Here is a 12,258-nt window from a genome sequence, read left to right as displayed (position 1 = left end):
ACATTTCCACACAGTATATTAGAGTCTGTAAACAAGCCACAGTTACCAGGATGCACACTACATCGTCTTTATTCTTGTAGTGCAATGTGAAGGTTTGGCCAGCAGATGGCGCCATGCAATCAGTAACTAATTACTGATTAGTTCCCCCCAAAAGTAATCCTGTTACTTTACTGATACTTATTTTCAAAAGTAATTAGTTTTTTAGTTACAACCTGAAGAGGTGATAAAGCGATAGATCTTTCAGCCCAATTCTACTTTTTCTGCATAATCCATCATACAAAATGTAATCAGATGGTTTTTAAAACTAGTTTTATTTATTTATTACTCATCTAACTTTATGCATCAAGCAAACATTAAATTATATACAACATTCTCTGACTGGAAGAAATTTGTTTAACATTTAAACCTATTTTCTGCACATAAAATAAAATATTTTTTTGTGTTTACACTCAGTCTTTCAAATAGACTCAGTGGTCCTGTTGATCTATTTTCACCTGTTTAGCAGGAGTGGGGCAGGCGAGTTGCAGCAGTCATGTCAGTTGAAGAATCTGCGAGTTTCTCTGTGAGTTTCCCATTACATCGTAGCTACTCGGTGCTTGCTCGGACGTTTGGGGGTTTTTTTCGCTGTAAAAAGAAGTTTTCTTCCCACGCACAGCGGACACTAATGTTTTAGTCACTTTTTATGGAATCAAATTCAAAGTAAGGTCAGTGCTTCCACGCTTTAAACGCTGCACGCTCATACTCTCTCTGCACTCGATATGTGATCCATTGTTGATCTGCACACAGCTGTTGTCACGAACGTCGCACTCGCTTGCGTCACTGTCGTGAGACATTCTCGCAAAAAAAAAAAAAATAAAAAAAAAAATAAAAAAATAAAAAAATTTATTCATTTCATTCTCATGAAAGCCCCTCCCACGGTAAAAGAGAAAATAACAAACAATACAATTATTCAAAACACATGATCATTATGAAAAGGAAAAATAAAGACTGTTATTTTATAAAAACAGTCTTAATTCGGGTCCAAACCCAGCCAAGAGTCAGAGCCAGACTCCAGATCTCAGAGTCTCAATCACAATTGTTGTAACGCGAGATTCTCAGGTCTGAGAAATAAGAAAGACATTTGCTCACCTTCGAAGAACCTCCAGAGTGGAAGCCAGCTCAGATAATGGATGTTAAAATTGTAGTAGCTCCCGAACACGATGCACAGTGCAGAAATGAATGAGGATATGTTTGTGCTGACGAGGTTCCGATCAAGACTCAGCATGTATCATCTTAAGGAATAGCAGGACTGACCTGAGAACAAATTATTTAACAGGTTATATTAATAAGCACTGCAGTACATGAGATTCTATAAACAGTGCAATTAAAAAGAGAGAGAGAGAGAGCTATGAAACAGACTTACCAAAGACAATAATCGTGGGTGTCAGAGACACTTGCTCCAGTTGCACCTCATCTGCCAGACATGCATCTTCTACATGGAAAAGCATGGACTCCTTCTCTTCAAAGTAGCTGAGCAGAAGCAGGACCACCTCTTTCACATCATCTGAGCAGCCACTCTGCCGTCCCCGTATCCTCTGAAGCCTTGCATCAGTCTGAAGGAACGTCTTGCTTTTGCTGACACCAACTGTGGTCATGTAGTCCAGAAGACCTTTTCCCCTTCAAATCCAAGTAATCTGTATTATAGAGGCAGGAATTAGCAGCTGTCCTTGCAGTTTAAGGTAAAAGAGACACATATTTCTGAGATAAGACTGACTATCATTCTCTGGCGTATCAGTGGCTGAATTAGCAGATGACATGGTTTTATGTGAGTTTTCTTAATAATCTGTACTGTAATTTGGGGGCTGAGGGTGAGATTGTACATGTCATTAATACCATCTGGGGAACATGCTTTATGCTTCCTACACTTTCTTCTTTTTTGTAAACACATGCAACCATTCTATAATACTGGACTCATTTTTCTACAAAGGTTTGAACTTGAGAGTTTAAACAAGAGAGAAAAGTGTGGAAATGTTCATGTCTGTCTGAGAAAAGTGTGTAGTGAGGGGTTTTACAGCCTTAAAACATCTATAATAACTGTAAAAAATAAAGCTGGCTACTTCGGATTTCAGCTATGGCGGGTTATTTTTAGAACGTAACTCCCGCCATAAATGAAGGACCACTGTACACTAGGGCTGCTCGATTATGGCAAAAATGATAATCACGATTATTTTCACTGAAATTGAGATCTCGATTATTTGACGATATTTAACCCTTACGACCTACTATAGAACCAAGTCCGCCAGAGCTTATATTATTATTATTTATTTATTTATTTATTTATTTTATTTATTTTATTTTATTTTTTTTTAAACATGCTGTAGTGCCATTTGTGGGAGCATTTCAAGTTGCTATACATCAATACAACTGTTATAGCCCATATTGTAATAATATGTATGCATTAAGTCCATAGTAATTACATTAATTGCAAAAAAGTACAATAAACTACAAAAAAATTGAAAATCGTTTTTGGTTTTTTTACATATATTTCTACTTGGAGAAATTTAAGAGGTTTATCCCTCAAAACTTGAAATACAAAAAAAGTTGCAAAAAATAGTTTACAACAGCAGGAAATTTATTTTGAGTGTCTTCATAGTTTTATTTTGGAGATACACCAATTTTTATATACTGCAGGAAAAACGAAAAAACAATCCTATGATGCAAATTTGCAAAGACAACAGCAGGTGCATCAAAATAAACCATTTCCAGCTGTACAATTCGAGTTCTAAGCATCACAGAAACTATTCAGAAAAGTATAGAGTCAAACATGACTTATAAAAACACCAGTATAGGCAATTAAGGCCTACAAGTAAAAAACTACATTTCCGCGAAAATGACGTCACTTCCGGTTTCGGGCAGGAAATGGCGCACATGCGATAGTTCGCGACTTCCAGTGTTGCCAACTTTGTCGCTATATTTAGCAAGTTTTCAGACCCGCTAAAAAAAAAAAAAAAAAAAGACGTGAAAGCCCTTATTGCTTTTACTCTCAACAAGCAGCGGGTGCTGTAACACAGTTCTTCTTTTACTCTTATGCTGTTTTGTGGATCACAAGGTTTAAAACTACTTATAAACACACACACACACACACACACACACACACACACACACACACACAAAGTAACTCCACCAGAGTGCCTATTTCGGGTCACTTTTGCCGGTCCAAGCCCGGGTAAAGGAGCAGGGTTGGAATTGTGACATTTAAAAAAAACAATAATTGCTAAAAGAAATTTAATTTGTAGTTCTAAATAAATTCTAAATGCATTTAGGACGTTTTTTTACTCACTTTGTCTCTTCCACGATGTTATTTCTCTCTCCAACAACATAGGTTACAATTATATTAGCATGACCTATTATGCAAATTTGGTGATGACGTCATTTAGCGACTTCTAGCAACTTTTAGGACAACCAATAGCGATTTTCCTTACTGAGGAGTTGGCAACACTGCTGACTCTGTTTCACTGTGGGAAGTGTTATGAACAGCTGATCGGATCACAAAGCGTGTTTCTGGAATATTATGTTTTTGTTCCTGCAAGCGCTTTTTATGCAAGTTTTGCAAAGCTTTATGTGGAAGGAAACCGTGACCGAGGACAAGCTGATGGCATCAGATGTAAGTACAACTCCTCCGGTTTCATATGCAAAACAAATTATTGCGCTAGCTTACACGGTTCAGGTTCTACAGGGATTTAAAAATTGTTACACAAAACGGAGCGTGCTGCTCTGACCGGCTTTAAAGGGTTAACGATGACAACGTATTGAATAATGACTTTAAAAAAATAATATAAAATAGTGTGCAACACCACTGAAGTTTTTTTTACCTCTATTTTCAACCAACGGCAGTCACTCTCCTCTCCAAATAACTTCTGCTTAGCTTTCCGAGCTTCCCTCGGGTCCTCTTAATCAGCGGTCTCCACCCTTTTTTGCACCACGGACCGGTTTATGCCCCACGGACCGGTTTATGCCCCACGGACCGGTTTATGCCCCACGGACCGGCCTTTAAGGTGTCGCGGATAAATGAGGGAGGGGCCAATAATCGGCTCAGTCATTTTTAATGATCGTTGAAAGCCCAGATCGTAATCGTGATTAAAATTCGATTAATTGAGCAGCCCTACTGTACACAGCCTCTTAATGTGACCAATATCTTTTTACAAAAGACGCAGGTGACCATTTTTAGTATTTAAAAAGTTTGCCAGTGCTTTTCAGCTGAACTAGCATGCTAGCGCCAAGTTATCAAGTATTAGTCTAAATATCAACTGGTGCTAGTGATGTTTTGGTCTCGAAAAAAGTAGCCTAGATGTTAAACTTACCGTGCAAACTTTCAGATGAACCACAGATCGCATATTTGTGATTTGTCCTAAAAACGTCCTTGGTAAAAGCTCGACGTTTTCTGTTCTCTCTCCACTCTGCAGACTGTGCACGCTGCTGGTTCGTTAGCTGTAGCCGTGAACTAGCAGCTCTTCTCCCGCTCCTCCCGCCCTCACGTCATTATCCAATCAGAGACGAGCTACAGATGCGCATTCAAAATTAGGCGCACTCAGTGTTATGTCAAATGCAGATGGACCCAGGGAGCAGAACGCACGGAGGCAGAGTTGCGGTGAAGACAGTTTATTTACAGTGATGGGGAGGTTTTACAAGGACAAAGTATGTACAATAGAGTATGAATGGGGACGCGGAGCCAGGACGTGCAGGTGACGGAAACACACACGTACACAGGTGCACTCGATCTAAAAAAATGATAACCGATAACCGAGAAAAGCTTAAAGTAGACTTTACAGAGAGCTTACTTGGTACTGTTTATTGCCAAAACCTCCAGACGAGGCGAAATCCTGGGGAGGAAACAAAACTTCTTACAGTCACCAGAAATAATCCAACGGCTCCAGCAGGCAGGGGCAGAATTACAGGCTCTCCAAAAACGTCAATACTCGGACACTAGTCTTCTGTCAGGTAGCTCCTAAAGAACACTTCTGAAGAATGCAGCTGATGAGTAACAGGTGTGCCAGGTTCAGTGACTCACTGCCCCGCCTACCTATACAAAAAGGGAGGCACCAAAAACACATACAGACAAGAACACCATATAACCAGAACCCAGCTCCTAGAATAGAATAGCCTTTATTGTCATTGTACAGAGTACAACGAAATTGGAGTGCCACTCCCTTGGTGCAAGTTTCAATGATAAATATAAATGTAAAATATTAAAAGTACAAAAAAAACAATCGTAAGTACTCAAACAATAGTATGTACAATATATACAGGATAGCAGCATTAATATAATGACAGTATGAATAGCAGCATAATATAATGACAGTGACGGTATGGAATAGGTTAAATTGTTTTTGTGCTTATTTACTACGGTGATAGCTCTGGGAAAGAAGCTATCCCTGAATCTGTTTGTCCTGGTTTTATGTGACCTGTACCGTCGGCCTGACGGAAATAGTTCAAACAGTTGGTTGCTGGGGTGAGAGTGGTCCTTGATGATATTGCCAGCTCTGCTGAGGTACCGAGAGTTTGCAGTGACCTCCAGGCTGGGCAGAGAGCAGCCAGTGATCTTCTGGGCTGTGTTGATGACCCTCTGCAGTACTTTCCTGTCTGCAGCTGAGCACCCTGCATACCATGTTGTTATGCCGTACGTTAGGATGCTCTCTATGGTGGCTCTGTAAAATGTCACCAGCAGCCTCTCCTCCAGGTTGTTCCTCCTAAGCACTCTCAGAAAGTGGAGACGCTGCTGGGCCTTTTTAACCACCGCCGTGGTATTTGCAGTCCAGGAGAGGTCATCAGATATCTGCACGCCCAGATACCTCATGGAGTGTACCCTCTCCACACAGCTCCCGTGAATGTAAAGTGGGGCCGGGTCTGCTCTGCCCTTCCTGAAGTCCAAGATAAGTTCTTTAGTTTTCGTGGTGTTCAGTTGGAGGTTGTTAACTGAACACCACTCAGTCAGTCTGTTGACCTCATCTCTGTAGTCTGACTCATCCCCCCTTGAGATGAGTCCAACCACTGTGGTGTCATCCGCGAACTTTATGATGGTGTTTGAGAGATGGGTAGGGGAGCAGTCGGAGAGTGTAAACAGGAGGGGACTCAAAACACATCCTTGTGGAGACCCGGTGCTGAGTGTGATGGTGCTGGACCGGTGGGGGCCGAGTCTGACAGACTGTGGTCTATTTGTCAGGAAGTCCTTGATCCAGAGGCAGATGGGGGTGGAGAGTCCCAGGTGAGACAGTTTCTGGACCAGGATCTCCGGGATGATATGATTGAATGCTGAGCTGAAGTCCAGAAAGAGCATTCTCACATAGCTTCCTCGGTGCTCCAGGTGACTCAGTGCAGTGTGGAGCGCTATGGTGATAGCGTCCTCGGTGGAACGATTTGTCCTGTAGGCAAATTGGTGGGGGTCCAGAGTGGGAGGCAGACCGGCCCTGATGTGCTGACAGACCAGTCTCTCAAAGCACTTCATCACTACAGGCGTAAGTGCAACAGGCCTGTAGTCATTTGGGCTGGCCACAGCTGTCTTCTTGGCGATGGGGATGATGGTGGAGGTGGAGGCACTCAGTGCAGGCTACAGTAGCCTACAGCTCTGTGGAGAGGAGGCACCATAGACATCCTATGGAAGGCACCGTTAGGTTGTTTAGCCTGTGATATGATACATTGCTGACCTAACCCAAAAACAGTAGTCTAGTCTAAGTATCACATTACAATTAAAAGAAACATAAAGAATATAAGGATTACGACTGAACAGAAGTTTTACTTAGGCTATCGATAAATAATTTCTTATAGGTTACTGTACAATAGGCTGCAAATAGCCTGAATAATTAAAAAATGTCATTATAATTGCATATTTTTGTATAGCATAAAAATAGAGAAGTAACCTCTCAAGTTCACAATGATATTTTCTGTGAATACATTTTTATTAGCCGTATACCTGAATTTGCATAATTTCATGAATCATGTTTAAAGTAGGTCCGTTACAGGCCTACGGTATAAACTTGTAAAGTGACTTACATATAATTCGTGTATTTTAAAAACAACTGACTAAAACTATAGTTTTTACAATATTTGCATGTCAAATTAACATAATTGTTTTGTTATAATATTAAAGTATTTCACTGTTTTTGTTCCCAATATTTGTAGTTTTAACAAATAAATTTGATTATAATCACACATTGATGTTGTAAATGTAACAAAAACATTCTGTTTAATAGTTTACAAAAATTCACTGTGATTGAGACAGACCTCTCTGCATTGAATCATATCTGTTATTAACCTCTGTCTCTCTTCCACAGCATGTCTTTATCCTGTCTTCCTTCTCTCACCCCAACCAATCACAGCAGATGGCCCCGCCCCTCCCTGAGCCTGGTTCTGCCGGAGGTTTCTTCCTGTTAAAAGGGAGTTTTTCCTTCCCACTGTCGCCAAAGTGCTTGCTCATAGGGGGTCATATGATTGTTGGGTTTTTCTCTGTATCTATGAAGCGCCTTGAGGCGACTTATGTTGTGATTTGGCGCTATATAAATAAAATTGAATTGAATTGAAACAGGAAAAATATGTTTTGGGGTTTACTATACATTTCTGTAGGGATTTTACATGGTTTATATGTCACTGCCATTTTTTACAGTGCAGAATCTGTAAACACATCAGCCATGTCCATGTCAGGGCAGCGACTGCTGGAAACTCATTTTATAGATGAGCTTTAATCTGTTTCCTGTTGTTTTTGGCTTTTGTTCCTCTAATGTGTGTGTGTGTGTGTGTGTGTGTGTGTGTGTGTGTGTGCGTGTGTGTGTGTGTGTGTGTGTGTGTGTGTGTGTGTGCAGCAGTGAATGCACCGCTGTGTGGACAGGTACTCTAGTCTTGATGTGGAGTTTTATCAGACTGTGAAACACTTTGTGTTTTAAAACAGAAAATATTTGATCTGAATTTATTTTGAAAATCACCGTCACACAGCCGTCTCGTCACTTTCACAGATTTTTCTGTGAACAGATGAGCAGCAGAAGTTTTCAGCATTTTACATTCAGATGTTTCACAAACTGTTGGATTGTCTGTCTGGGATTTCATAGCCAGTCATGTGACTGCTGTCCCGCCAATCAGCTTCACTGTATGTGAGACTCTTATTGTTTAGCATTAAACTTCATGTTGTCTCAGCCTTTATGATGTGTGTTACTGCATCAAATTCAAAATAAGAGCATAAAAATGAAGCAACTGAAAGTTCTGACAGGACAATAAAATATCAATAGACTTTATTGAATAGAGTTTACAATGAAGATGGATGCAGAGCCATGACTGTAGTTTACAGAATCAAACAGCAGCAGAGACATTTCTGAGACAGAAAAATGTATATTTAATATCATAATAGAGAGCATAAATGCCCGATTCACTGACATATACGGCATATCTACTGTTATATTGCTGGGTGCTCATTTGAACTATAAAGTATGAAGTCAAAAAGCTCAGACATCAGGCTGCTCTGAACACTCAGTTTCACCTTTTTCTCCTCTTGAACTTTCATATGTAGAGACAGGATATCATGAACATTTATATCTGAGACACAGAAGGTCCGCCCACCCGCTCACCTGCAAACTTTAGCTTCACCAATCAGAAGAGACAAAGAGGCATAAAACAGCTCATCAGACACTCTGATCTGAGCTTAGGATAAAGAAGGATGATTTCCAACTGTCAGTCATGCAAAACTACACTGTTACAGTCCAGCAGTCAGAGTACAGAGATGGAAATAAGTTGAATTACACAGCAGATCATCTGAGGAACATCAGCCAATAACGTTCAGACTAAACCGACCCACAGTCTTCCTTCTCACTGTAAGCGGCTGTCTCCTCCTCTCTGTGGAAAACCTTCCCATCAGGCTGCATCCTCCACCTCAGCTTCACCTCCTCAGTGACTCCTTGCTCCACCAGCTTCTCCCTCACCTGAAACACAGTTTTCACACATTAACAGAAGCTCCTCATTAATCAGCCGTTGTTTCTGTAGTGAGCAGAAAACGTTGTTGGTGCTGTTTCTGGGGGAAATGAACTAAATGAACTGGCTGGGGATGAAACTGAAGTCTGGAATTAGGCCTCATTGCCTGTCATTGGTTCACTTCGTCTCCTCACAGTAATCTGAAATTAAATGACTTCTTCAAGTTACCAGTTAAAAAGGTTAAATAATACAAATGGATGGGATTGCATTAAACGAGCCCCGTATCTCTGCAGCTGTGTGCTGTCACGTGTCCCTGAACCTGCACAGACTCACTGCTCTCTATCATTTCACAGTAGTTATAGCGGTCTGTTCCTTGTATCGGGGCCCGTGTGACCTCTGACCTGCTGCAGGATGGATTCTTGCACTGTGGGGTCGTTCAGGTCTGCAGATCCCGCCCTCAGCTGAACCTTCACTGACCTCAAGGCTGAAGGTTTGACATCTGCAGAGAAAGAAAAGCCCGATGAGCCCAGGAGGACCAGACTGTGCAGAAACACAGAGGACAGACTCACCTCTGGAGCAGAGGAAGGGGCGTTGGTCATCACAGTTATGACTGTTGAAGGAGCCTGTTGATCCGACTATTGTGGCACAGTTTACGCTGTTATCAGGCTGCCCGGGCCCCCACGGCAGGTTGGAGGCTGTGCTCGAGTTTGACCACGTCCAGTATTTTCTGTACAGTCCAATCCAGACTTCATAATAAGATGGCATCATAGAAGCGACCTGGCTGTTGTCCTGCGTGTTGGTGATGGTGCTCAGGTCTGTGTACGTCTGTCTGCAGTAAGACTGAGCATCAGACCAGGTCATTGAGTTCTTCACCAGGATGTGTTTGTTAGTCGCAGCTGAAACAAAAGATCAGACGGATTCAAACCTGCAGCTAAAATGTTCAGTTTGTCAAACCCTGGTACCAAAGTCTGAAACACTCACCGTCATAGCAGACAAAGTAATAAGTAGCTGAGCACGGTCTTGTGAACCATGATCCAGATCCAGTTATTATCACACACTCATCAGTCCCTGGCTGTCCCGGTGACCACATGTTAAACCAGGATGACTGAACTGGACCAGTTTGAGACCAGGTCCAGTCTTTGGAGAGTCCAATCCACGCCTCGGTGCTCCCCGCCCTTTTCTGGGCTTCCTGGATGAGAGCTGAGCTGTTAACGATGGCGAGGTCAATGTACTTATCTCTGCAGTATTGCTGAGCATCGTTCCAGGACTTCTGCAGGTCAACCAGGTGGAGCTGTCTGACTAACTGATCAGACTGAAGATGGCAGACCATCACGTAACCTGAGAGGACACGAGTCAGTCAGCGCGGTCACAGACTCACCTCAGCTCGACTATTTTAGTCATCAGGAGAATAAATTCTTTACATGCTACCACAACGCAAACTTTTTGTTGACATCTTTAAAGACGTGAATATATGTTAATATATGTGTCCTTCAAAGGATGTGTAACTCGTGTACTGGTTAAAAGCTGTTTTACGGTGCCTGTGGACACCTACACACTGGTTTCCTGCTCCAGGGCGAAACTCTCACATCAGCTTAAAAAGCTGCTTTAACAGTGCTAAGTTTGTTTTTCACTCTGGCCTTATTGCACATGTATTTGGACGATTTTTCCTCTTCAGTGTGCACAATGAAGGAAAACGACGTGTTAGTGGCTCTCAAAGCTGAACAACACGTGCACTAGGGCTGGGCCATATTATACCGTTCACGGTAATACCGGTACAATGTTAGGCAACAATAAGAAAATGAAATATCATGATAAATATTTTTGGCCATATCGCCCTGCTCTAACGTGCACACGGACGTGGTAAAAGCAGTCAGGATCTTTTTCAGCGAGCTGACGGGTTTGCAGCGTTTCAGGCTTTCAGTCAGATTTCTACACAGAAAATAAAATCAAGACGTGTTTTTCTCAGCAGTGCACACAAACAGCCACGTTCATGCACTGACTCTTCCCTCCTTTCTTTCTTTACTCTTTTACTTCACTTTATACAAACTCTTACAAACTACCGACCATTAGACTGTCAATCAAACTTCTAACTGGACCCAAAGAAACCTTTAGAAGTTTAGTTGACATGACAAAGGTCTTTGGAGATTGTACGAGTGTTCCTGTGACTGCTTGAAGCTCGTTTACAGACACCTTTAAAATAATCCCTATGGAGCAGTTCACTTTGTGCTTTCTTTGATTTTCTGACATCAAAAGTTTTATTCAAACTGTAAATGAGGCGACTGAGATGAGTTCACAGACCTGAGAGCAGCAGCAGGATCAGTCCACACCTCTTCATGACTGAGAGCTGAAAAACTGTGAAGACGTCCTCATGAATCTCATCTGCAGCTGCTCGTTCATTATTAATCATAACACTTAAAGCAGCATCAACAAAGAGGCAGCTGTCTCTGTCATTCACTCCATTTCTATCTAATCTAATCATTCAAACAAAACTATCAAACATATTCAACATTTGAAACGTTCAACTTTAAAAATGTTGTCTTCCTTCAATTATCATCATTTTGTTTATTAGAATACCAGACAATGAATGTGTGAGATTATCAAATAAACCAAACATATGCAGAACATACCCGACACGATGAGACGTCTGTGCAGCTGTGACACAGTCAGAACTCTTCATCTGATATAAATGTCATCCTCGCTCCTCCTCCCACGTCCATCAGAGACTTTGTAAAAGTGGTTTTTTAGAAAGCAGCCCAGTGTTCATTAAAGTGCATTTGATTAAAGATGCTCAGAGTCGTTTAACTGAAGATGACTTATTCAAAGTTATTACAGATGCAAACAGACTGACGTCTGGCAGAACGGGCTGTGAACTGGAGCTAAACGAGGTCACAGGCGTCGAACCATGAAACTGGGACTGAGGTCAAACGCAGTAAACGGGCCGTTCGGTTTCAGGCTTCAGTGTCTGTGAGAGGAAGAACATGCTCCTCCTCCTGACTGGAGGTCAGCGTGTCTGCTGCATCATCAGCAAAGATGGACGCACTTGGAAATGTTTGCGTCTTCATTTGAATCCAAGGCCGAGGTTTGCTTGCTGTGCATGTGTTTGCATGGATACAGCGCTGATTCTCTGCCCGACCACTTCAGTCTTATTTGAATAATGTTGTCATTATTAGAATTGGGACAAAAGAGCGTTCAAGCTCGACTCCTCCAAACAAATCAGTGATGATGACGACACAACCCGACACATTTCACATGTCAGTTCCAATCATAGAGAACAAACAGTTTTTATTTTGTTCTATGTTTGTTTGGCTTCAGCGTCTTTTTAATGATGTT

General features: G+C 41.6%; 1 protein-coding gene and 2 long non-coding RNA genes across 3 annotated transcripts; all 3 read right to left on the bottom strand.

The window, feature by feature from the left end:
• Positions 1-931: 931 nt before the first annotated feature.
• Positions 932-4,476, bottom strand: LOC101476114 (uncharacterized). Its single transcript, XR_191752.3, has 3 exons — positions 4,341-4,476; positions 1,403-1,673; positions 932-1,293 (listed from the first exon to the last, which is right to left on the bottom strand). It is a non-coding gene; the product is annotated as an uncharacterized LOC101476114 (long non-coding RNA).
• A 4,205-nt stretch (positions 4,477-8,681) lies between these two features.
• Positions 8,682-10,133, bottom strand: LOC143420982 (putative C-type lectin domain family 20 member A). Its single transcript, XM_076889621.1, has 4 exons — positions 9,910-10,133; positions 9,498-9,824; positions 9,330-9,427; positions 8,682-8,939 (listed from the first exon to the last, which is right to left on the bottom strand). Exons 1-4 carry the CDS (start codon positions 10,016-10,018, stop codon positions 8,802-8,804), a joined length of 672 nt encoding a protein of 223 aa, XP_076745736.1. The 5' UTR covers positions 10,019-10,133; the 3' UTR covers positions 8,682-8,801.
• A 47-nt stretch (positions 10,134-10,180) lies between these two features.
• LOC143420981 (uncharacterized) lies at positions 10,181-11,644 on the bottom strand. Its single transcript, XR_013100718.1, has 3 exons — positions 11,556-11,644; positions 11,227-11,280; positions 10,181-10,266 (listed from the first exon to the last, which is right to left on the bottom strand). It is a non-coding gene; the product is annotated as an uncharacterized LOC143420981 (long non-coding RNA).
• Between the last annotated feature and the right edge of the window lie 614 nt (positions 11,645-12,258).

This window comes from Maylandia zebra, linkage group LG11, assembly GCF_041146795.1.
Source record: "Maylandia zebra isolate NMK-2024a linkage group LG11, Mzebra_GT3a, whole genome shotgun sequence".
Lineage (NCBI taxonomy): Eukaryota > Metazoa > Chordata > Actinopteri > Cichliformes > Cichlidae > Maylandia > Maylandia zebra.
The sequence above is the reverse complement of the archived record's forward strand: the minus strand, read 5'-3'. Positions and strand labels throughout refer to the sequence as shown.

Excerpts from the sequence above, each read along its gene's own strand:
- LOC143420982 (XM_076889621.1), bottom strand. The coding sequence starts at position 10,018 with ATGTGGTCACCGGGACAGCCAGGGACTGATGAGTGTGTGATAATAACT. Across the intron at positions 9,825-9,909 it reads TTACTTTGTCTGCTATGACG|CTGCGACTAACAAACACATC; the intron begins GTGAGTGTTTCA and ends CTTTTGTTTCAG. Across the intron at positions 9,428-9,497 it reads CCCCTTCCTCTGCTCCAGAG|ATGTCAAACCTTCAGCCTTG; the intron begins GTGAGTCTGTCC and ends CTTTCTCTGCAG.